The 26,439-nt window shown below is 40.2% G+C and overlaps 2 protein-coding genes and 1 pseudogene across 9 annotated transcripts; 2 read left to right on the top strand and 1 right to left on the bottom strand.

Moving 5' to 3' along the window:
• Window positions 1–68: 68 nt before the first annotated feature.
• On the bottom strand, window positions 69–4,878 carry LOC115688536 (uncharacterized). The gene is made up of 7 exons (XM_030614359.2): window positions 4,702–4,878; window positions 4,527–4,589; window positions 4,102–4,168; window positions 3,880–3,980; window positions 3,457–3,501; window positions 784–1,254; window positions 69–536 (listed from the first exon to the last, which is right to left on the bottom strand). The coding sequence occupies exons 1-7, from the start codon at window positions 4,834–4,836 to the stop codon at window positions 366–368; spliced, it is 1,053 nt and encodes a 350-aa protein (XP_030470219.1). The 5' UTR covers window positions 4,837–4,878; the 3' UTR covers window positions 69–365.
• A 5,568-nt stretch (window positions 4,879–10,446) lies between these two features.
• Window positions 10,447–23,054, top strand: LOC115666854 (probable E3 ubiquitin-protein ligase ARI7). Of its 8 annotated transcripts, none has more exons than XM_056305392.1 (11): window positions 15,414–15,608; window positions 15,687–15,850; window positions 15,965–16,046; window positions 16,142–16,240; window positions 16,341–16,827; window positions 17,207–17,295; window positions 18,969–19,076; window positions 19,223–19,313; window positions 19,413–19,501; window positions 20,805–20,852; window positions 22,906–23,054. In XM_056305392.1, exons 6-11 carry the CDS (start codon window positions 17,261–17,263, stop codon window positions 22,964–22,966), a joined length of 432 nt encoding a protein of 143 aa, XP_056161367.1. In that variant the 5' UTR covers window positions 15,414–15,608; window positions 15,687–15,850; window positions 15,965–16,046; window positions 16,142–16,240; window positions 16,341–16,827; window positions 17,207–17,260; the 3' UTR covers window positions 22,967–23,054. The 8 variants fall into 8 exon arrangements, 5 of the variants coding, with proteins under 5 accessions (XP_056161367.1, XP_056161368.1, XP_056161364.1 ...); XM_056305393.1 differs by having other exon boundaries at window positions 15,416–15,608; window positions 22,899–23,054; XR_008814986.1 differs by lacking the exons at window positions 20,805–20,852; window positions 22,906–23,054 and having other exon boundaries at window positions 15,421–15,608; window positions 18,969–19,081; window positions 19,413–19,449.
• Window positions 22,988–25,839, top strand: LOC130135712 (probable E3 ubiquitin-protein ligase ARI7; annotated as a pseudogene).
• The last annotated feature ends 600 nt before the right edge of the window (window positions 25,840–26,439 follow it).

Raw genomic sequence — 26,439 nt, 5'->3', positions numbered from 1 at the left:
TTTATTTTTTTATGTTTCTTGGCAAAGTAGATTAACCAAGAGTGCCCTACCCAAAACAACCGAAAAAATGGATGACAACTTCAAATGAAATATTAATTTGCAGTCATTACAAATGTCCCTTAAAAATTACAGACTAAAGGGAACAAATGCAGGGGACAAAAGAATCAATGAAATATGAGAAGAGGTTACAAATTTATCTGATGCACGCTAAGTATCTGCTACTCTAAATTCTATTATTGCTTTTTGGGGAAAAAAAGCGTGGGGATATATCCTCATTTACATCATTCATATACTGAGTAATGTCAATACAAGTACGATAACTTCTGTGTCGATAATTGGGATACATGATACTTTCTGCCTCGGCTTTACTTGAGAAAGAACTTCCATATATCTCTGTCAGCCATCTCTTTAACAAGATGCACTCCGAAAATGCCGCCTTCATCGACCAAACTTCTAAGGTGTCTTGCTCCAGTGCTGAAGCCAACGTAGTTCCTCTTTGTAGCCAAGTACGCTACTCCATATGGAGGTCTCAAACACTGTTTTGTCAAAGACATTAAAGACAGTAAGTAAAATCACCTCAGACGGAAACATGCAAAAGAGCTTAGCAAGGAAGAACTTGAGAGGCAAACCCCACGACCAGAGAACATGCGCTTTTCCAACATATGGTAGGAGAAGACAAGTCATGAGGACTTTGGGCAGCGAGCGCAGAGCAGATGTAGTTACATAAAAAAACATCCCGGCTTACCGGAGAAAAAAGGTACCATAAAGCAAACAAGAACCAACCTTTTTTAAAAGTGCGTATAACTTCTTTAGAGAGGTTAAAGAGTATGGAATCTCTGCCATCAAAATAACGTCATAACCGCCATCTCCATGATCTGCCTCATTAGCTCTCTCCCACGCCCGGCTTCCTGAAAGCTTCCTTGAACGCCTAGAGGAGAACTCTTGCCCAGCAATGCTTCCCTCCTGACTACTGCACCCATCCATAAAGTCCTCCTCTGAAAAGCTTGCATGCATTCCTGTGTTTGGTTCAGAACCTTCATTCCTTACAACGGACAAGACAGTGTGGAGTTCCTCCCAATCTCCTGCATAAAAATTCACAGATGGAGCAAGAGTTTGTCTTGATGGAGTCAAGGGGCTTTCTGGCTGCCGACTTTGCCAGTCCCTCGCTTGTTCAAGGGTGACAAGCACATTAGGTATGGTAGTGCACCGTATCGTTTCTGCACTGAGATCTTGGAAGTGCACTGTGCAAGCACCCTGCAAAATAAGGTGAATGAGTTTTTACAGAATCCAATTTAAATGCTTAAATTGTTAGGTGAAGGGAGACAACAAGGTCAAATCCCGTAAACAAGTAATGTAGAATAGCGCTTTGGCACCCCTCTAGGTTCAAACCTGAGAGAAACCATATGAAGGACATACATTGAATACAGAAAAGGAAACAATATCCATATTAAGCTTTAACTAGACATGAACCGGGCGTCTTGCGAACAGAAATGATAAGAAGAGCTAATTTTATTTTAAAAGGGATAATAATCAACAAAGACACAAGCATTGTACAAAATTTGCACAATCATCTGCTTTTCACTTATTTTATGACAAAATTGAAAAGTCAAATATAAATAATAAGGGAAAATACAAAAAACAGACCTCAATTTTGATCCAATGACTACTTACATACCTCTATTTTTGCAAAAACTATTTATATACCTTTAGCAAAACCCCACATCAAAAAGACAAATCGCCCTTTTTGAGTGTTCTGGGTGAGTGTAAGAATTTATGATTTGATGATGGGCATTTTTGAAAAGAATATTGCATTTTCATAAATTAGGATAATAACGATAATGATGTAAATGTGCAAAGTTGTCTCCACAGATACGTATGTATTTGGTATTTTCAAAAGTAGAGGTATGCAAGTGGTTTATTAGGAGAAAGATAAGGTAAGTTTTTTTATATTTTTCTAATTAATAATAATAATAAAAAGGCAAGTCATCAAGGTGAGAAAAGCATAGCAAATATAGTGTTCCATGGTCAGTAGTAAATATATGCTCTTGGAGCATACTCTGCAGAGAATGCAACAAATCCAATGTTTGCAATATGACGGGGGCTTTTCTAGTTATCTAGAATATGTCATCATGAGAGGTGATTCTTTGGGACTACATCGTCATTATTCATTTATATAGATCAGCCACAACACATTGAAACATGACTCTAATACAATGTTCAGAGCCCAACTGAAAAACCGAAACTAATAGATGCAAAGACATGATAAATCCCGTTAACAAGCAACCCAGAATAACACTTTAATGGGATTAATGGATGATTACTTTTCTATGGAAATTCTCTTGCATTTTCTCTGTTACACTTGCTTCCGCAGAAAAAAAAGGAAAACCAAGGCATTTGACACATGCAATCAAACCTCCTTAGTGGTGTCAATAAAGTATATTAAACACATAGCACAGCAAGAAATCTTAGACATGAGGTAGCTTATAGAGAATTCAAGCTAATCGAATGCCTCAACGTTGCGCAAACTCATGGATATACCTGAAAACAAATCTACAGCATATTCTAACTTTCTGAGGGTGCCATAGTAAACATAAAATCAGCTGGTGCTAAGTTCAATATTATTTACAAGCTTAGTAAAGAAGATCGGAAGTATGGACAGACTTACATTGAACAATGTGGGGGCAATTGCACCCTGACTTACTGATTGTTCATCATTATAGCTTAAGATTTCAAAATTTTCCCCAATAATCCGCTCCCAAAATCTTAAAAGAACTGCTCGGAGAAGTTATTATTTCACATTTGTCCTCGATTTATTTAAGAATCCAATAGAAGATTCTTTAGTTATGAAACAAAGCCTATTCAGTATTATGCTTTTCAATTTTTATATGTCCAAATGCACTATAAGAATCGCTTGAATGAACAAAAATCGTAGTGCCCAAAAATCAATTGTTCAAACTTATAAGCAATTAAGCGATTTTAAATAAAGAGAGATGATGTAGGCAAAGTCCCACACCGGACAACCAAGGAGATATTCTATGGCTTATAATGGGTCGGGTTCCCTCTCCTAGCAAGCTAGCTTTTTGGATTGAGTTCTTACACCCTTGTAACGCATCAACATGGTATCAGAATCACCCTTTGGAGGCCCACCTTTTGGCACTTTATCCTCAAGGCTGCGGTCCCTTGATGGCTTATAATGGGTTGGGTTCCTCTCTTGGCAAGCTAGCTTTTCAGGATGAGTTCTTCTATCCCTTGTAACGCATCAAGAGACCATCTTTTTATTCCACTTGATCTCAACCTAGAGTCCTAATGGCGGCCTCATAGAAAGTACTTTATGCCAATGCTCTGAAACCGTTTAAGTTTAACTAAAAGTTTATCAAAATAACGAATAATTAATTCCCCACATCAACAGATTACAGATGTAGTTACCCCAGAGAAACATCATACAACAGGATGTACCTTCATGCAAGCAAATATCCCAGGAAGTCCATAGCTGCAACCAAGCTGTAGATTCGCAAAAAAAAAGATTGATATAAGACAGCAGCAAGAAAAATTTGCTGAATTTTGATGATTTATTCAAAAAGCTGCTTTGACCTCAAAATGAGAATATAGCATAGAGGAAAGAACAAAAGAGTTAAAAGTGGAGGCAGCCTCCAAATCATAAATTTGCTAATATATCTTTTTTCCCCTCACTTCAACAGGTGATACTCAAACAAATAGTTCATTTATTTTGCTCGACATCCATAAGTTAACTCTTTGTCCAAAATCCAGATACTTGTCAATCACGAATAAGATAGAGGTCCACTTCTAAGCACCGAAGGCAATCTAGAAAATATCCACACAAGACCCCCATATAGCTCAAACATACTAGAAGTTAATTACCTCAAGTACCCGTTTGCCTCTAAAGCTCAGTTGTCCATCCCGAATCTCATGTTTAAGAACATTGACAAGATCAAAAGAATTGTCCCAAGACTTCAAATACCCTGCAGACCCAGACAAACACATGACTTCATGACACCAGTATGAATTTTAATTTGTATCTAAGTTTAAACATGTTAAGAATATGCCCGGTCAACTTCACAATTTTCCATATAAAGTGCATACCATCGGGTTTTGATGATATCATTTCTGAGCCTGTGAACCCAATTATGTCCGCAACACTAACCCTTCCCTGTCATAATAACAAGAACGTGTCACTATAATTTTCTTCAAACGCCCGAACACAAACAAGAACTTTGAGAATATTAGCATGTCATAGCTCCATTCAAGTTATCCAGCCAAGATAGTTTGCCAGGCACTAAAGCACATGAAAGAGATTAAGCTGCTCATAGTTTTGTGAGTTTACACACGCATAACTTCCTAATAGAATCTGCAACCACATTTTTGAAAATATGAATATGCCCCTGACAAGGTAGATAGCAACAGACAAGGCTCGATACATAAAAGAAGTATATAATGGACACACCTTTAATAAGGGGCAGATACCTGCTTATCAAAAAATAAAAAATAATAAGCTTCCACATAGGTACCTTAAACATGGTAAGGCCTTGCATATCGACACTTTCTCCGGCATATTTGTAAGGATGAGTTGTCTGCACATTGGACAAGAAGAATATTCAGGTGTCATGAAGCATTACAAAGTGAACCTTTTTAAGTTCACTGGTTGAATTCACTATCAGATATACCACAGACTATATACATTACCTTCGATGGAAGAATTTCCACAGCTGGAGAAGGCAGACCCAAGTCTCTTTCCAGAATAGATGGCACATTCTGACTCCCACGATCATGGGGCGTGAACCCAGGTAGACACTGTGCAAGCAAGGACGGTGCACGCATTGTAGCCTAATCCGCAAGAACTGATTATGACGGGAGATCAACCTACAAATACCAATTTCATTAATTCACTTTGCAAAGCAATACCATGATCACAATCTAATCTCGATAAAGTAGAACAACACCGCTCAATCAATAAGGCAAGGAGAAACACGAGATGATCCGACATAAATCTAAATTGACTGCTCAAGCACATGAGGGAATTATCTATCCACATGAAATGATGTATCCATTATCCAACAAAAGGATGGAGGAAAACCAAGAAGCCGCGACCGCATCTCTGGTGAAGAGAGTCTCCAGGAGTCACGTATAGCCCGACCACGCACGATGTTATTCAGCAGCAGATGACTCAAAAACTAGCCAACCGATGAAAGGTGAATCACAACCCACCATGTTCCGGCAGCTAAAAGAATCAAATTGCTAGATTATCGATAAGAACACATCTTCATTCCAAGCCAAGACCCTAACTTGAAGCGCTAGCGTGTCTTCGAAATGCAAGCGTCGCACACAAACCGAACCCCACGCACAACTAACGAGAAGTAGGACAGGACGATCACTCATCGAGATGGAACAATCGCCGATTCCACCGCCGAAGCAATGAACCGATTTTAAAACCTAAAACCTCGCCGGAAAAAAACAGCCTGGCACAAAAATCCTACCACAACCCATTCAACAAATCAAAAGCAGCAGCAGCAGCAGCAAACAATCAAAGACGACGCCCGAATTGCGCCGATCAAAATGGAATTCGACCTGCTTCGGATCGACAGGCGCAGGGAACCGGCGAAGAACCACGCACCAACCACCACGATCAATGCGGCGACTATCCACGGACTCGGCACAGGAAATCGGAGCGCAAACGGGGGAACAATCTCTCACGCGTCGCGAGTAGGAAGAGTCCGCGAATCGGGGAGGCTTCCCGGAAAATGTCGATCGTTCTTCATCGCCAAGTCAAAAAGAGGAAGGAATGATCTTAGAGAGAGGGAGATGTTACAGAGAAGCTTCGCTTCTTCGCTCCGTACCTGCAGACTGCGCCTCCACTGTGACGATTCCGAATTCTCACTCGATTGGACTAAACGGCCCTCGTGGAGTCGCCGAAATTACGGCGATGACCAGAATGGCGTTCGTGTAAATAAAGGAAGAGGCGAGGGCATTTGCGGAGTAGTAACGCTCTTCGGGGATGATTAGTCAAGCGTGGAAAGGGCCCGGGCGGGGCGGGGCGGGGCGGGGCGGGGCGGGGGGTTTGGTCGGCTCGGCCGTGTGGCCTTCGTATTCATTGACCGTGTAGGGCGGGGAGTTTATTTGGTCAACTCTCTCCGATTTCGCCACGTGTCATTTGTTGACGAAGTAGTAGTGTTGGATTTGGATTGATACTCGTGAATGTCAATAATTCCGCACATTGGAAATAATTAATCCTTTCGTGCTAAATTGATGATCATACTAAGCATAACCATATACCTAAAATCATATACTTTATTTGTGTCGTACGGCGTCACGTAACCTGTTTTAAAAATTAATAAGTAATTCAATTTTTTTTTACAATATTATAAAAAAAAAAGTCTACATCAGCACTGGTCATCTGCCGACCGTGCTACATAGGACTATCAAAACGTCCACGTCAGCGATTTCTCGCTAAAAATCAATTACTATGTCGAGAACCCTAGGGTCCCGCCTCGATATCACCGGTGCTACGTCGGCCGGCCTACCCAGCCTCACAACTGGAGAGGATATAAGGGGGCATATGAAACTCAACCGCTGAAAATAACACAAAGTCATATGCCAGCGTCCATGCATAGCACCTTTTATAGCAGCCTAGGTTGTTGTGGAAAAAATGATTGTGCGTGTACTAATTAAATGTAATCGTAAAAGAGCAAACCCTATAGTCTTGATAAGAATAACAATTAATGTCCACCTCGAATGATTCGCTTGCGTGTAAAAGTTAAACAACAAAACAAATAGAATGGAAGAAATAGAACTCATATGTTGCTTCAGCTCCAAGTAAATGCAATGCAGCTACTTCGAACTTGCTGAAGTGCAGGAGTGCGTCGGCATGCCTCGTATCTACACGAGAGATTGAAAAGGGGAAAAAACTCACAGTGGAACCACCAATCAACGACAGCGCAGACTCATCAGAGGATACAACAGCCCCTGCGTTACTTATGCTGCTAATGAAATGTGGGAGGAATGCAACTTCTGAGGGCTTGGTGAAGGAGGAAACAGCAAATCACAAGATAAACAAAGAGCTAAACGAACTGACTGAGGGACACAACTGTATCTCTGGCTCTTTTGATGCGTCTCGCATCGAGGCGTATCGATTCGGAGGGATGCCGCTCATGGTAGCGAAGAGGGAAGAGGCGTCTGAATGCATCGACCTCCATCTCCGATGACCAATTTCCAGCAGCATTCCGCGTCCCCGTTTTCTATGGCTATCTACAGATAGTGATTTCCGCCAAGAGAACTAAGATTAAAACTGTAATTAAAAAAAAAACCAAGAAGCCCATTCAACTCTCAAATGTCTAGCTGAGTGTCCTTGAAGTTCTTCAATGGATATATCGAAGATTTAAGTATATAAGGAGCAGCGAAACTGTGTAGAAGGTTACACACATTGAATACTGCTTGTACGAGCTAAGTTGGAAAACATCTCTGATCTTGTTATGTGTTTCTCTCTCTATTGGTTTAGCACTGTAATAGCTAATGGTTAAGTGTACAAGTATAAATGTAGTACGTGTGTCATGATAGTGTGATCAATCAAGTGAAAGGAATATCACTAGTCAGTTGTAACTTGCACTATTGATTACTAATGGAATCCAATCGCCATAAAGCTATTAGTTGGAGAGAAGACGTAGACTTGGGTATAAAGTTGAATTACTAAATATTGATGTGTGATTTTCATTCTACACTTTGTTTACTTATTAGCATCACACACGCTATCTCGCATCTATCACTATCTTGAGTGGTGTTTGTTTGATATTTCGCAAAAGTTTAACTATATCACCACACAACCTATTCAACCCCCTTTTATGTTGTATTGTTAGCACCAACAATTCTTATCTATCTCAATTCATCTCTAATTAACTAGGAATCCTAGAAATTGCCAGTCCTAACTCCAAAGGCACATTTCAATGGGTTTATTTTCAATTTAAACTTTTACATCCTAATAAAAGCTTACTCAAGATAGTCCATATGACTTACTAGGTCTGATTTGACGATGATATCATCGATGTAGACTTCCATGTAGTCCCCAATCATGTCGTGGATGATGAAGTTCATTGTTCTCCGATACATAACTTCAGCATTCTTTGGCATCACTAACCATTCGAACGTGCTGATGGCTCCAAGACATTTGAATGCAATTTGTGCAAAGCTTCCTCCGCTATGAATATTTGATTGTATCTTGAATGGCCGTCCATTAAAGACATAATCTCATTACTAAATGCCAAATCAACCCGCATGCCATCCATGGCATTTGATTTTCATCTTTAGGGGTTGTGGCATTCAAGTCTCTAAAATCAATGCAAACCTTTTGTTTACCATTCTTTTTCTTTTTGGGAACTACATTGGAAAGCTATTCGACATACCATGCGATTTTAATGAACTTGCTGCTAAAAGTCACTCTTATTTTTCTTTGATCTTGAGAATGACTTCCGGAGTAAACCCCTTACGAGGTTGCTTGTGTAGTCGAAATCCCTTTTTGATTGGCAACTTGAATTTTACAGCATCTTTTCCTAATTCTGGCATCGCATGATAATTCCAGGCAAAACAATCTTTGTGCTTCCTCAATAATTCGACTGGTTGCACCTTGAAATCATTGTCTAGTAAAACATTGACAAAAATTGGCCGATGACATAGTGCGTCTCCGATATCAACTTCAATTAGTGGATCTTGAGCCTCTGCTACTCTATCATCTTCTTTTAGTGGTAATTGTTTAGATTCTGCTATGCAATCGGTGATATCAACAAATAGCTTAGTCTCTTCAGCCAAGTAGGCTGAATATCTCTCGTCGAGGTCTTCCAACAATGGATGGTTCTCCATATACAACCATGTGCAATTGTTCCGCCGACTCATCCTTAGGAATCCAATCAACATTTTCGTTATCAAAGCAGCAGAAAGCCAGTTCTCTAGGATCAACTCTTGGAGGTTTTATAATGGAAGAATTATTGATGACTATTCTATTACAGTCTTGATTTACCCTTAGTGCACGTGCCTAGGTCGCATAAGTGTTGTGGTTAGCCTTAATGTACTTTGGTTAGCCTTAACGTACTCAACCTTGTCTTCGTTCCAAAAGGCTAGCATTTGTTGCAGGGAAGATGACACATTGTTTTCCATGAATCTAGTCTCTTCCCATTAGTTGATTATATGATCAATTAGCTTCGACGACGTAGGTGAACTGGTATCTTCAGGAGCCAATTCACAAAACTCTTCACCCCATCCTATAGGAACAACATTTCGATGGAATGGTGTCGGTGGCCCATACTGATATAGTAATCAAATTTGCTACCTGGCTCTCCTAATGTACCGACAATAGGATTTCTTCATCGTACCTTTGCTTGAATGACTTTTTCTTCGTGGCCTGCCCCTAGGAAAGGTAATTTGATAGAATATTCTAAGGCGATTCGCTTGACCGATAGTATTGGGATTATTAATACGAATCAATCAGCAATTATAACTCGTGTTCTGACTGGGGAATCCTGCCTGTGGTTTCTTCTCTTTGGGTGGAGTATAGTGGCTTTGACCAATTTCCTGCTTACGTCGAACACACAAATTTGGCTGATGTGGCTTTTTTTCCCTTTATCTTTACCAATACCATCTTGGTCATAAGAGAGAATGGGTCAACATCTATCTTCATTGGAGCTTTTCCTTTTTCATTGGCAAACTTAATCTTACTTTGTCGAGTTGCTACCTAGACATTCTTCCTAAAAACAATGCAATCGGCGATATTAATGTCAATCAACGATGTTAATATCTATGTTTGTTGATAAGCAAGCACATGTGTAGTGATGCTCATGTGTCGTGATTGTCTATATTCACATGCTGTTTGTGTGCTTGTTCTTATTCACGTGCTAGGCATGTGCTTATCGATGACCGAATTATTCTTAGTGTCAACAACCAACCGGAGAGTCATTATGTGCACCGGAGAATCATTAGGTGCTTAAAAAACTTAGTGAAAGGAGAAGCATGATATGAATAAATCGCATTGAACCTCACATACTTCAACGTATTTATTGCGAAAATCATAGGCATCTCGCTCACTCTAGAATACCACGCCCACTGCCGATACATTCTTCGTGATCCTAAACATTTCAAAGGGTCAAAATCACCGTAATTGAGTCACATTTCAAAAATGTATCACCAAATGAGAGACGAATCTAGAACTTATACCTGTATGTACTCACATGGACGAAAAGAAATTTAAAAGAGAACAAATATTTGAAAACTCACAAAAAAAAAGGAAAAAGAAAAAGAAAAAGAAAATAGCAGCAGCAATGATGCCTCAAGAGGAACGCGGCGTCCAAAACCCATCCACTTCTATTTATTGACTTGTTTGCTTGTCCATTAAGAGATCGGGGGGCCACTAAAGAAAGGTTAAATAACACAAGGCATAAAAAGGGTACACTGACGACCCGAACGAAAATTTTGAAAACTTACCTCTTTCAGCATCCTTGCCTCTGCTTCCACTCCTCCCTGTACTTCCCCTCCTCCTTCACTCCTTCCTTCATCTGCCTAGACTCCTCTCCTCCTCCGCTCCTCCGTGTACTTGCCTACACTCGTTCCTCTCCTCCTCAGCTCCTCCTCCGATCCTCTGCTTAGGTTTAGTGCTATTTCGCCCTCTCTCTTCCCTTTTCTCTCCTCTCTCCTCTCTCTCTGCGCGAGCGCGACAGACCCCCGAAAGCGAGCCCTCCCTCCCTTCCGTCGTCGTCGTCGTCCGCCCTCCCTTCTGTCGTCCGATCTCTCCGCGTCTCCTCCACTGCCTTCCTCCCCCTCGCGCGACCCTTATCCAGGTACGATCCTTTCCTTCTCTCTCGCGCTCCCTTGCCTCCCTCCAGAGGCTTCTTGAAATTTGGGGTGTTGATCGTGCGATTGTTTCTGTGGGGTGGGGTGGGGTGGGGTGGGGTGGGGTGGAGTGGTTCGGTGGCTCGTGTTTGCGCTCGCGCTTCTTAGGTGGAGGTTCTTTGCTAGGTTTCTCGGGTTCTTGGGGATTTCTGGGATAGGGGGGCGATGATTGTGAGGTGCTGGGGTAGGGGGGAGGGGGGGTGATCGAGCGATTCGAAGAGATGCAGATCCTTATATGTATAATAGCTGCAAGCAGATTCTGGAAATGGATGCTGAATTTATCGATTCTGATGCTTTAGGACTAACATTTGTCAGAGAAGTTGAGGACTTGGGATTGAGGAGAGTTGTGGAACTCTGTGATTGTGGGAAGTAGCGATCCTCAGATAGTCTGGTTTTGGAAGGTATGTGCCTGTGTTTGTGAATTTTATCATTTAATTTGAGTCAATAATCTCTCTCTGCATAACGCAGTTTGCTTCAATGTTATCTGTTTTGTCCCTTTATTATCTTTTTTCTCATAGTCTTTTCATAGCTGTGGGCCTGTGGCACCTCATATTCTGTTGTCTTATTATGTAAATTTTGGGATCTCAAAGATGGACTGGACTTGGATCCTAATTTGAAAGGGATATTGCTATGAGTAAATTCCTTTAGACATCACGCCTAAAGCTTATATGCAGCACTGTTGGGTTCTTTTAAATCGCGAGTAACATAATTTGAGGACACAATTCAGAAGCAAAGAATGGCTTAAAATTCAGTAAACTGCATTAAACAGTAATTTCTTAGTTGGGAGAACATCAATTAGCTTGTCTAATTTGTGGCTGCTTCAATTATGCCCATTGGAGATAACTTGGCCTTAGAGGAACATTTTAAGCCATCTGATCATGTTCTCCATACCAGAAGCACTTGTCCAACATTTACCTTGAGGAAATCCTCAAGGTAATCTTAGGAAGCTTTTCAAGACCATTTCTTCTGATATAATTTTCGTACTGCAGGTATCTGACCCTACTTGCAAAATATCCTGTGGCAACAAAATCGGTGACTTCTGCATTGCTAACATTCCTCGGAGATTTGATCTGCCAGGTAGACTTTGTTTATCGGTCCTCTTTGTTTATTGCCGGAAAAAATGAGCACTTCGACTGCAATATGAGATTTGACACTCGGCCATACTAATTCTTGATCTTTTTTGACACAGCTCGTGATTGATCAAGCGCCATCATTGGACCTGAAAAGAAACTCACCATCGGCTGGTGTTAGTGGGTCCTACGCTTCACTTCTGGTAATGCCTCATTGCTTTTGTCCACTTAAGCAAGTCAATGCTCCCTCTGGGTATTGTCTGTTCTATTTCCTGTAAAATCTTATGGAAGAAAGAATGTATCTGAGGTTTCTGGTAGTTGAATGTGGTGTAATCTGTATTTGTCTGCTGGACGAACACTGGAATGTCTTGTTCTCAACTTTGATTACTTTTTCCATTAGTTATGCTGCATGTACTTAGATAATATATAGGATCAGTTAGTGCAGTCACCTGAACCCATCTTTTTCTAAGAGCAGAACATACTTAAGATAAACTATCCAGTGCTTCTATGGAGCTCTATCTCCTGCATTTTATGACACCATTCTGTGCTCCTGCAGGTACTTATACTTGAGCCAGTTAGTAACTGTGCCTGGTGCATCAGGAGCTTTTGTGCGTCTTCTACTTGATCAGGTGACGACTAGGTTCTTTATGAGGTCACTGAACATTAAGCTTGATATTTTGCTAATGAATCGAGTCTAAGTGTGATCAATCTTTTATCCTTGTGTTTGTCTATTCTATTGAACTAGTTTGCTTTGCGTTCATTTATCATAACTATTTAGTAACTTCTGTCCTGGTGCTTTAATGGCTACCCCTTCTATTATGCTTTTATTTGGATTTAAGTATTTGCTTGTGATACAAAGTTTGTTAACTTTGACACAGCTCGTGATTGATCAAGCGCCATCATTGGACCTGAATAGAAACTCACAAACACAAGGATAAAAGATTGATCACACTCAAGACTTGATTCATTAGCAAAATATCAGAAGTGCAACGTAGGACCCACTAACATCAGCCGATGATATTATTATGCTTGGCCTTTACCCTCATTTGCAATGATAACAGATCTACTTTGGAAACTTTCACGCCCAACGCTGCACATGAATTCTCACAAAACAAAACCTAAACGCTTCCATCTAGGCAAGTGTCAAGCAAAACCCACTTTCCTCATATCAGATAGATTTTCTTGATCTGAAATTCTATGAGTACATTGACTCCCAAAAGTACCCTTCAGATTCATCAAATCAGGACAGGATGAAAATCCAAACCACTCCATCAGATTTTAACCTAAATAACAGCTGTATTTACATTCAAAATCACATCAATTAATTCTCAACTAAATCAATTAATTTTATATTTAAAATAATCTGTGGCCAGGCCTCTTTGATGAACTTCAACTGTAACTCACTAAGCTTATCGAGCTGACGAGAACAGAAAGCAAAACTTTATTTAGACGAGCTCGGAAAGGGTCAGGAAGCATCAGCAGCACAACATAACTAATCCAGAGGAATAGAAAAGAAACCGTGATTCTTGCTTCTTATCACAAGAAAACAAAGATTAATTTGTCAATTAAACATCATAAGCAGTTTACAGTGGCGACTCAACCTGCCCAGTTGCCACTCAACATCAACAAATTAAACCCGAATAAATTCTTCTGTCATACACAAATGCGATCCTTTAAGTACTCCATACAAATGAATGTCAGACTAAAACGTTAACCCCAGTACGGAGAGGTAAACACGAACAGGAACAAAACTTCTTCCCGGTCTTGTAGCACTCCATGGTACAGCAAAGTGAATCTACCACTCTATTTCCGCACAAGTTACAACCAGAATACATTTGCCACATACATAATGGGGGAAAAGCCCAACGGAGAAGGTGCCGGTCTGCCATGCCTCGAGTGAGAATCTCGAACTCGCTTGGATGTCTGGGCGCGGGAGTCACCAATTCTGCCTTCATTTACTCTGGCCGCAAAGTTAAGAGATCGCAACGACTCCGTAGCTGAAGAGGGCTCCGAAGAAACGTTGACGAACATCAGCGTCTTGGAATCTCCCCCCAAATATGGCCGATTCAGACTTTAAGTTAGAATAAGAAAATCTTCGATATGCCAACTCATAAGAAGGTTCTACGCAATATGACAGGTACAATATTAACACAGCCAAGTTATCATTACAGCTGAAGAATTGGAGAAGGAAATGCACCTGAAGAAGTCTTGTCAGCTTAGAATCTTTAAACATCACATTCTCCTCTTTGTCTGCCACGCCACGTATAAGAACACCCAGCCAAGTCAAACTTAAATTGATCATCTGATTAACAGTGAAAAATAAAGAATTAGCCGCTCAAGAGGAATAGCAGGTAAAATAAACGAACACCGCAATAAAAAAAGCTACTATTCTACTACTATACAATTGCTTTTTTCTTTTTTTCTCCCACTGCCTCGCTATCCCGCTCACTCCCAGCGAGATTAGCAAGGTTGAGCACACTTTCCACCACTTCTTTAGTGTTCTAAAATAATTGTGTAAATAAAAAAAATTTAGTTAAATAGCCAAAGCAACGGACATAACAGCTGAATTGAATAACGTAGTAAGAATTGTTTCAAACTTGTTCATCCCGGATATTTGCAATTCTGAGATAAAATGACTTCTTGATGGCCAAGAGCTCTTCGAGGTCTCATATGAACCTAAAGAAACAAAAGTGTACGTGAGCGATCGAGACTCATTCAACCACATTAAACTAAAACATGAAAATTCTAATGCCATAGATGTCGATAAGAACAAGACGAGTTGTCCACAAACCTTCTTCGTGCAGCAATATTCAAAACCGAGTAACTTCATCGATACTGTGTACACAAAGTTCGATGAGCTCAGCTACAGTGGCATCGTGCTTAACTCGTCTCGGACTACCACGCTTCGACATCAAATCATGAGCTTCATCATTGTAGATCTCGAGCATCGAAACCTAAATTGCACCACCATATATTAGCTACTATGCAGCAAAGTCAAAAGGAAACAAATAACATAATTAACAAAAATTTACTTTGAGGGTGTGCTCCCAGCCTTGTGTCGAAAGGGTGAGAACCGTTTGAAATATCTGCTCAAGAGAATGCGGTATCAACCCCTTCCGTTCCGGAGATTCGTGTTCACCCAACATGGTATAAGTCTTTCCCGAACCTAAATGACCGTACGAAAATATACAAATCTGCGAAATATCTAAAAAGTGAAATTCTTCGACTAAGATAAATTTATTTTGTTTTATAGCTTGGCAGTTTTTGTTATATAATTGAACTAAAAAAGAAAAACCGCAAAGTATAGTATCCATTGCAACAAATTAAGCAATTGAACTAAAGAATTTGGTTATTTCAATTGTTTGATTTGTTGCAATGGAAACAATACTTTGCAGTTGTGCTTTTTTAGTTCAATTATGTAATAAAAACTAACTAGCTGTAAAATAAAATAAATTTATCTTAGTTGAAGAATTTCACATCTTAGATATTTCGCAGGTTTGTATATTTTCGTACAGTCATTTAGGTTCGGAAAAGACTTATACCATGTTGGGTGAACACGAATCTCCGGAACGGAAGGGGTTGATACCGCGTTCTCTTGAGCAGATATTTCAAACGGTTCTAACCCTTTTGGCACAAGGCTGGGAGCACACCCTCAAAGTAAATTTTTGTTAATTATATTATTTGTTTCCTTTTGGCTTTGCTGGATAGTGGCTAATATAAGGTGGTGCAATTTAGGTTTCGATGCTCGAGATCTACAATGATGAAGTTCATGATTTGATGTCGAAGCGTGGTAGTCCGAGACGAGTTAAGCACGATGCCACTGTAGCTGGGCTCATCAAACTTTGTGTACACAGTATCGATGAAGTTACTCGGCTTTTGGATATTGCTGCACGAAGAAGGTTTGTGGACAACTCGTCTTGTTCTTATCGACATCTATGGCATTAGAATTTTCATGTTTTAGTTTAATGTGGTTGAATGAGTCTGATCGCTCACGTACACTTTTGTTTCTTTAGGTCTGTGGCGGAGACCTCGAAGAGCTCTCGGTCATCAAGAAGTCATTTTATCTGTAAATTGCAAATATCCGGGATGAACAAGGTTGAAACAATTCTTACTACGTTATTCAATTCAGCTGTTATGTCCGTTGCTTCGGCTATTTAACTAAATTTTTTTTATTTACACAATTGTTTTAGAACACTAAAGAAGTGGTGGAAAGTGTGCTCAACCTTGCTAATCTCGCTGGGAGTGAGCGGGATAGCGAGGCAGTGGGAGAAAAAAAGAAAAAAGCAATTGTATAGTAGTAGAATAGTAGCTTTTTTTATTGCGGTGTTCGTTTATTTTACCTGCTATTCCTCTTGAGCGGCTAATTCTTTATTTTTCACTGTTAATCAGATGATCAATTTAAGTTTGACTTGGCTGGGTGTTCTTATACGTGGCGTGGCAGACAAAGAGGAGAATGTGATGTTTAAAGATTCTAAGCTGACAAGACTTCTTCGGGTGCATTTCCTTCTCCAATTCTTCAGCTGTAATGATAACTTGGCTGTGTTAATATTGTACCTGTCATATTGCGTAGATCCTTCTTATGAGTTGGCATATCGAAGATTTTCTTATTCTAACTTAAAGTTTGAATCGGCCATATTTGGGGGAGATTCCAAGACGCTGATGTTCGTCAACGTTTCTTCGGAGCCCTCTTCAGCTACGGAGTCGTTGCGATCTCTTAACTTTGCGGCCAGAGTAAATGAAGGCAGAATTGGTGACTCCCGCGCCCAGACATCCAAGCGAGTTCGAGATTCTCACTCGAGGCATGGCAGACCGGCACCTTCTCCGTTGGGCTATGGCCGCCAAACAAACCATGCGGTGATACGTCTTTCCCCATTATGTATGTGGGAACTTGTGCGGAAATAGAATGGTAGGTTCACTTTGCTGTACCATGGAGGGCTACATTGAAGACAATAGAAAGGTATGTATGCAACCGTATTCTTTTTCCTTTACTGAAGTGTTTCTCAGGTGCGATAGTGACTTTGTACTATCGGGTGCCTGTTAAATGAAATATGACTTTCTTTTACCTCAATTTCCTACTGCCAGACCAAGTGGTGTCCTGCCCCCGGTTGTAAATATGCTGCTGGCAGTGAAGGTTACGATGTTTCCTGTCTATGCTCTTTCAACTTTTGCTGGAATGTAAGCTTCTCTTCGGAAATTTCTCCCATCGATATGTAGCAAATAGTGTGTTGACATCCTTTGGATTTGATCTGCTGCAGCATACAGAGGAAGCTCACCGTCCAGTAGATTGTGGCACTGTTGCAAAGTGGATCATGAAGAACAGTGCCGAATCTGAAAACATGAATTGGTACAGATAACTTTATGCATTTTGCCACCATTTGGGTTCCATGACAACGGTATACAACGGATTGTGTGGTCTCTCCTCTTTCAAGAAACAAGAAAGTTCTATATGAATTAACTAGCCTAGGCATTCCGGCCAAAAAAAAAGAAAAAGAACTAGCCTTGGCATAGATAGTCCTATTTTGGCATGCTTTTATCAGCAATGTGAGATATTCGAGTTGCTAAAGGGTTTTTTTATATATGGTGCAACCTTTGGACCTTCAAAAAGGATGACTCTTGGGGCTTAGGGAGCCAGTCTACTGAGTACAGGACTTACACAAATATGCTTTTTTTGTAGTTAAATTTTGAATCCTTGGAATGTCTTAATAGATGGATATGCTTGTTCACATGGCTATTGCATTCGCATATATTCGCTGGAAGAGATCTAATAACTCTAAATTGTGTGACTTGTCTGGAGGATACTGATGTCACCCGCGTCAGTTTGAAGTTTGAACATACAGCAATTCTAAATGTATCATTTCCTTTTTCTTATTTTAGTAAAATACTTCGTCTAGCCACTGCAATTCTCCTTTTGATTTCTTTATACATGTTTAGTACTCCAATCTGGTCCTATACAGATGTGGAATTACCAACAGGCTGGAAGAACCATCTGTATGGTTTATATAATGAGTCGATGCTTGTCAACCATTTTCTGTCCCTATGGCTTAAGGTTATGGTTTTACATGCTTGCGTGGAAACTGACTAGTGTTATGTTTTGCCTATATAGTTTTTCTGTTGATTTTTTTTTTTTTTTGGGGTTGGGGGTGGGGGGGGGGAGAAGACTCTTCTTTTAGTGTCTATATTTATAATTGATCTTAAAATTCTACATTCATCATCCCACTGACCACGGCAAATGTATATCAATATGAAAGTTTTATAGGATGACGTCTTCTTGTCTGTGGAGGGTGGTGGATGGGAGCCATGGAAATGGAGTCCAATTAGTTACACTCCACTACATGTTGAAGTTTTGATTGAGCTAGTAGTATTAGGAGGCTCCTCAACAGATCTGACTGGGATAGGTTTTCTAGAATTGTACAATGACTGATATGGTGTCGTCCAAATTAATACTCTATTGTTTTGATAGACGACACTTTCCTACTGGACGGTTTGATCAGGCTTATTTCTGTTATTTTGTCTGCCTTTTGGGTCATACATGCTGAAAATATATGTTTGGCAAGGTTGTTATTTGTAAAGTTGTCGGCGGCATGTTGACAACCCAAGTGAACGGAATTGAAGCTCTTTTCTAGAAATAAGATTGGCCTCGTGGAAAATGTTATGATGGGACATGCAGAAGTTTGATTAACATAGTGTGGCCGGTTGTTTGTATCTTCAATGATTTATTGTGGCAATATGTTCTGCAAAATAGGATGACAGGATAGAGCTAACGTTTTGCAGAATGTCTGCAAGATTATGACTCTTTATTTCATGTGAAATGTTGGGAATCCTACCTGGGGTAGTTTGCCTCTGAGAATGAATTTGGACAGTTATGCTCCCTCCAATAATTGCCACGTTTTCTTCATTTGGATGCAAAATTTTGAGAAAGACTTGCATGAAATTGTGATTCAGGTGTCCGGAAATGTCATTATGTGAGAATTTGTGGTTCTTGCTCTGCTTTCCTAACTGATATGAAATGATATGCAGGATTATAGCCAATTCAATGCCTTGTCCAAAGTGTAAGCGGCCAATAGAGAAAAACCAAGGGTGTATGCATTTGACATGTACACCTCCTTGTAAATTTGAGTTCTGCCGGTAAGGTTACTTTCTTCTAAACGGAGCATTTTCATTTATTTTTGTGTACTCATTTTTATTGGGTCTATTCTTATGGTTGACAAAGTAATTTTCCATGAGCCGGTATTGTATGCATCTTACTTGTTCTACATTATCTGTTCAAACAGGCTCTGTCTGGGAGCATGGTCTGATCATGGGGATAGAAGTGGTGGTTTCTATGGCTGCAATCGTTATGAGACAGCCAAGCTGGAGGGAGCGGTAGGAATTGAAAAACTTTGGCTCTTCTCGGGCAAAGTTATGTGAACACCGTGGAACTGACATTGTTGGATTTGGTCCTGTGAAAATACCTTTTTGCAGTATGATGAGGCTGAGAGAAGAAGAGAGATGGCGAAAACTCACTGGAGAGATATACTCATTATTATGAACGATGGGCGAGCAATCAATTCGTAAGTAGTGATACTCTCCCGGGTTTTCTGGGTCTAACGACATCGTCTAGTCTTCGCTTTCCCCTACCCTTTCTCTGTTTGTCAAATTATCTCAAAAGGATGTCGAGGGAACCTCATCGAAAACCATTGTGGTTCCTTGACGACCTATGTTTATTGCCATTCGTGATGTTGCTGATGAATGTCTAGATAAGTTCCTTCGATTTTCTTCTCAATTATATAATTGAGGATGAAAAAGTGCCGAAGGAAGGATTATAGAGGAAATAAATTTTGTTTTTTGTGTTTTAAACGAATTAGAAGTTAAGAAAGAAAATGGATGACGTTGAATAACCAGAATCGACTGTACACTTTTGGACTTATATTTTCCCGAGTCCTTGTTTGGTTATCAGGACACAAAACCGAGTTAAGTCTTCTCAAAAGCATCACAAGAAATCATTGTAATTCCATGGGCTTTTACACACCAAACTTAGAAACCAGATGTCCTGTGTAGTATTTAATTCTTTTTTCGCAGAATCTGGGCAAAGCCTAATTATATAGTCCTCTCTATCCATCTCTAGGAAGGGCATTGTTTGCTGGGCTATTCATGTTGCATCCATGACGATAGAGGCATCTGTGTCGAATCTGTTCTAAAAAATGTGCACTTAGTTTTGTCAGATTTCTCAATCTACCCACGTGATAGCTTTTTTAGATTTCTCAAATCAACGCATTACTTCCCTTTCTAGGTTTTACTTTGGTAATTGAACAAGATGTGTCCCTCTACATGAAAAACTATCCCACAAATTTTTTGGATCTCGGAAACCAATGTCTTAAGCCATAAATAAAGTCGTATGTAGATAGAGTATGATTCATGCTGTGACTTTGGTTCAATCATCTAGGTTTTGACGGTCCAATGCCGAATAGGACTTTATGTACATTATGTTAATTACATTCGTATCGCTCCTTGGATGTCTTGACCATGTTATATGATTGGCTGAGGCATTTTGATATCAGGAATCTTTTGATGGTTCATTCGATGTAAGAGTTCTAGCATTGCTACTTCAAAAATTCCTTGAAATAACATTGACTTGGCTATGCTTTCTTTTAGGCTATATTTGGAAAGCAGAGAAAGCGAGGGGAATGAAACTGTGAGTGAAAAATTAAGAAAAATTTGAAATTTTTTTAAGGAGGAGAAGAGAGGGAAATTTTTGTTTTTCCAATTTTCTCGTTTACTTTTCTTTCGCTGCCCAATCCAAATAGAGCATTAGTGTACATAGAGACGGCTGATGTTTGTCTTACTTATATGCGAAATCTCTCTTTATTTCGGCAGTGAAGGCAGAAAGCTCTTGCTGATTTACGTCAAACGCAAGCTGTGCATGTAAGTTTCATTCAACTCAGCTGTGATCATGCTGTTTACTGAAGTGGTAATAGAGGGAGATTGGTACTTGATGTTTCTTTTTTGCTTGAAGTATTGGTATTTGACTTGTTAGCTATACGTGCAATGAATAGCCGTAGTATGTGTCTTCTTATTTTCTGTCGGGTATAGACTCTGGGTTCCTTGATGACACACATTTACTGAGCAAATGACAGCAAATTGTAGGAGCCATGGCTTAGCTTCAGTCGATACTCTCTTGTAAGCGTGGTTCATGTACGACCAAATAAATGATGCTTTGGTCAAAACAGGGGATTCCTGGTTGTGGTCTTTATGAGTTTTCTATAAAAGATGTGACGTTTTGACTCTGCACCATTATTTTCTCCTCTCTTTGCTGTTCACAGACATAGGTTTGCAGCCCCCGAAGGGCTGGTGAATGTGCTTATCCTACTATCTAGATGCTCGGGATCGAGTCATGCATGTAACCCTCTGATGAGGATGGCGTACCTTTGTCCAAGCGACCCCATTCATAGACTTAAGCTAATAGGCCAAAGCTTTGTTGGGATTGGGGAAAAGAAGATGAGAGAGAGGGTGGCGGGATTAATGGTTGATGCGGGGATGCATTTAAATATGATATTCTCCCCTCACGAGTTTTTGAGTTTAACCCCATTTTCCACGGCCCCCTCTCCGCTTCCACCCCTCTTCTCTCTCCCCCTCCCTTCTTTCCAAACACAGCCTAAGCCTCAGCTTTGATATAGGTGCTGTTGGGGTCCCCAGGTGGCATATGTTTCCTACCGTTGTTGTTATTGCTTGGCTGATGCCTAAGCTCATCGTCGTGTTTAAGCTTTCTGTACCCTTCATACATGACTTGTGAAGTCTGAATAACAAAGTTTAGAATTAAATGTCAAATTTTTGCCTAGGTGCCATCTTGTTTGTCACTTTTGCTCCCTGCTTTTTTTATTTATTGTATAAATGTAAAATGTAACATAAGTGGCACAGAGGATTTAGCCTGTATATCTAAGAAATAGCTTGTTCTGTCTTACCTTCCAGTTTTACTTACATTAGTGGCCAAGTACCAAGGTTCCTCTATATCTGCAAGATCACTCTGTAGGCCCTTGAATCACTCTTTTTCTTCCTCTATCCGCACTAGCCAAAAAATTGTAGATAGGGTCATTTGTGGTTTCTTCCGTTTGTCTTTTCTTTGATCCAATGCCTGCTGAGAAAGTTGTATGAGGGATCTTTTCCTTCCAGTGATCCTCTTAAAGGATGTGTGCTCAAAATTGGGTCGGTGATTGTTAGTCATCTGCTGAGTCATTTTGGAAGAAAAAAATGGCCCGTGTTTACTTGATTCAATTTTTTAACAATCCATGCACAGCACAATTTTGTACTGTGATCTGCACTCCGAGTATAAATTAAGTTAAATAAGTTCCAGCATTCAGGGTTCTTCTTTTCATTTAATTGTTAATATCATTGTCAACAGACTTATATTTGCCCGGAAAGAGAATGGACAGACTCTTAATTTCAAAGAGCAAGATGCGAATATAGTTATTATACGAATTCCAAATTTAATAAACTTAACATGATCGTTTTAACATATCATCAACGGTCAAATTTTTTGGATGTGGACGTTTGTTTGGTGACAGCTAGAATTTGTTTTGTTATCCCTTTGGCATATCTTTCCGAGGGCTGCTTCTTGGAAAAGCTGCAGCCTGCAGGAGCTTTGAGCTCCTATAGACTTTAGGGCAAAATGAAAATGTGTGAAATGTGAGACTGGCAAACGCAACAACACTGTGTAGCTGATCTTGGGGATTTGCTTCTTGGCTATTGTGTTTCGAAGCATTTTTAGCTCTATCATTTTGGTGAAAAGAAGTACCCGCAACGACAAGATGTGTGACCATTACCAGGCATCATCTGTGTGTGTGTTTTGTCTTCAGCTGAAAGATATCACTCTGTTGGAAGTATTTCTTTGTATTAACTGTGCACTTTCGAGATGTACATGCTTTTACTCCCGTGCCCTCTGATGTCGTTTGATGAATGTGGACATTGTGATAGGTTACAGACGCAAATCAATAAACGATGGTCCTGGATGTTTAAGATTGAGATGTCCTGATCCATCTTGAGGTGCTGCCGTTGGTCAAGACATGATAAATCTTTTAGCGCCTAAAGATGAGAAGAGAGTACTCTGAATATCTTCTTCGCTCGTACATTGCATGCGACCGTATTCTTTTTCCTTTACTGAAGTGTTTCTCAAGTGCGATAGTGACTTTGTACTACCGGGTGCCTGTTAAATGAAATATGACTTTCTTTTACCTCAATTTCCTACTGCCAGACCAAGTGGTGTCCTGCCCCCGGTAGTGAATATGCTGTAGAATATGCTGCTGGCAGTGAAGGTTACGATGATTCCTGATTCCTGCCTATGCTCTTTCAACTTTTGCTGGAATGTAAGCTTCTCTTTGGAAATTTCTCGCATCGATATGTAGCAAATAGTGTGTTGACATCCTTTGGATTTGATCTGCTGCAGCGTATGGAGGAAGCTCACCGTCGTGTAGATTGCGGCATTGTTGCAAAGTGGATCATGAAGAACAGTGCTGAATCTGAAAACATGAACTGGTACAGATAACTTTATGCATTTGCCACCATTTGGGTTCCATGACAACGGTATACAACGGATTGTGTGGTCTCTCCACTTTCAAGAAACAAGAAAGTTCTATATGAATTAACTAGCCCAGGCATTCCGCCCAAAAAAAAAAAAAAGAACTAGCCTAGTCATAGATAGTCCTATTTTGGCATGCTTTTATCAGCAATGTGAGATATTCGAGTTCCTAAAGGGTTTTCTTTATATATGGTGCAACCTTTGGGCCATCGAAAAGGATGACTCTTGAGGCTTAGGGAGCCAGTCTACTGCATACAGGACTTACGCAAATATGCCTTTTTGTAGTTAAAATTTTGAATCCTTGGAATGTCTTAATAGATGGATATGCTTGTTCTTGCTATCACATGGTTATTGCATTAGCATATATTCCCTGGAAGAGATCTAATAACTCTAAATTGTGTGACTTGTCTGGAGGATAATGATGTCACCCGCGTCTGTTTGAAGTTTGAACATACAGCAATTCTAAATGTATGATTTCCTTTTTCTTGTTTGAGTAAAATACTATGTCTAGCCACTGCAATTCTCCTTTCGATTTATTTACTCCCATCCTGTCCTATACAGATATAGAAATACCAACAGGCTGGAAGAACCATCTGTATGGATTATATAATGAGTCGTTGCTTGTCAACCATTTGCTGTCCCTATGGCTCAAGGTTATGGGTTTTACATGCCTGCGTGGAAGCTGACTAGTGTTATGTTTTGCCTATATAGTTTTTCGGTTGTTTTTTTTCTTTTTTGGGGGGGGGGTGGGAGTAGACTCTTCTTTTAGTGTCTATAGTTGTAATTGATCTTAAAATTCGACATTCATCATCCTACTGACCATGGCAAATGTATATCAATATGACGGTTTGACGGGATGAGGTCTTGTCTGTGGAGGGTGGTGGATGGGAACCATGGAAATGGAGTCCAATTAGTTACACTCCACTACATGTAGAAGTTTTGATTGAGCTAGTAGTATTAGGAGGCTGCTCAACAGATCTGACTGGGATAGGTTGTCTAGAATAGTTCAATGACTGGCATGGTGTCGTCGATATTAATACTCTATTGTTTTGATAGCCAGCACTTTCCTGCCGTAGTCTTTTTGTCCTGTTTCTGGACGGTTTTGTCTAGCTTATCTCTGTTATTTTGTCTGCCTTTTGGGTCATACCTAGTTTATCACAGCAGGCAGGTGGTTCACGGTGAAAATATATGTTTGGCAAGTTTGTTATTTGTGAAGTTGTCGGCGGCATGTTGACAACCCAAGTGTACAGAATCGAAGCTCTTTTCTAGAAATAAGATTGGCCTCGTGGAAAATGTTATGATGGGACATGCAGAAGTTTGATTAACGTAGTGTGGCCGGTTGGTTGTATCTTTAATGATTTATTGTGGCAATATGTTCTGCTAAATGGGATGACAGGATAGAGCTAAGGTTTTGCGGAATGTCTGCAAGGATATGACTCTTTATTTCATGTGAAATGTTGGGAATCCTTCCTGGGGTTTGCCTCTGAGAATGAATTTGGACAGTCATGCTCGCTCCAATAATTGCCACGTTTTCTTCATTTGGATACAAAATTTCGAGAAAGACTTGCATGAAATTGGGATTCAGGTGTCCGGAAATGTCATTATGTGAGAATTTGTGGTTCTTGCTCTGCTTTCCTAACTGATATGAAATGATATGCAGGATTATAGCCAATTCAAAGCCTTGTCCAAAGTGTAAGCGGCCAATAGAGAAAAACCAACGGTGTATGCATATGACATGTACACCTCCTTGTAAATTTGAGTTCTGCCGGTAAGGTTACTTTCTTCTAAACGGAGCATTTTCATTTATTTTTGTGTACTCATTTTTATTGGGTCTATTCTTATGGCGATACAAAGTAATTTTCTTGGAGCCGGTATTGTACGCATCTTACTTGTTATATATTATCTGTTCAAACAGGCTCCATCTGGGTACATGGTCTGATCACGGGGAGAGAACTGGTGGTTTCTATGGCTGCAATCGTTATGAGGCAACCAAGCTGGAGGGAGTGGTAGGAATTGAAAAACTTTGGCTCTTCTTGGGCAAAGTTATGTGAACACCGTGATCACAACTGGAGAGGATATAAGGAGGCATATGAAACTCAACCGCTCAAAATCACACAAAGTCATATGCCAGCATCCATGCATAACACCTTTAATTGCAGCCTAGATTGTCTGTGGAAAATACGATTGCGCGCGTTTTAATTAAATGTAACTGTAAAAGAGCAAACCCTATAGTCTTCATAAGTATAACAATTCATGTCCACCTTGAATGATTCGCTCGCGTGTAAAAGTTAAACAACAAAACAAATAGAAAGGAAAAGATAGAAATCAGATGTTGCTTCAGCTCCAAGTAAATGCAATGCAGCTACTTTGAACTTGCTGAAGTGCAGGAGTGCGTCGGCATGCCTCGTATCTACACGAGAGACTGAAAAGGGGAAAAAACTCACAGTGGAACCATACCAATCAACGCCAGCGCAGACCCATCAGAGGATGCAACAGGCCCTGCGTTATTTATGCTGCTAATGAAATGTGGGAGGAATGCAACTTCTGAAGGCTTGGTGAAGGAGGAAAGAGCAAGTCACAAGATAAACAAAAAGCTAAACGAACTGACCGAGCGACACGATTGTATCTCTGGCTCTTTTGAGGGGTCTGGCATCGGGCCGTATTGATCCGGAGGGATGCTGCTCATGGTAGCGAAGAGGGAAGAGGCGTCTGAATGCATCGACCTCCATCTCCGATGACCAATTTCCAGCAGCATTCGGCGTCCCCGGTTTCTATGGCTATCTACAGATAGTGATTTTCGCCAAGAGAACTAAGATTAAAACTGCGATTTAAAAAAAAAAACAAGAAGCCCATTCAACTCTCAAATGTCTAGCTAAGTGTCCTTGAAGGTCTTCAACGGATATATTGAAGATTTAGGTATATAAGGAGCAGCGAAACTGT

The sequence above is a fragment of the Syzygium oleosum genome, unplaced genomic scaffold, assembly GCF_021117445.2.
Source record: "Syzygium oleosum isolate NSW1041296 unplaced genomic scaffold, Sole_v2.1 Sole_v2.37, whole genome shotgun sequence".
In the NCBI taxonomy this organism is placed as follows: domain Eukaryota; kingdom Viridiplantae; phylum Streptophyta; class Magnoliopsida; order Myrtales; family Myrtaceae; genus Syzygium; species Syzygium oleosum.
The sequence above is the reverse complement of the archived record's forward strand: the minus strand, read 5'-3'. Positions and strand labels throughout refer to the sequence as shown.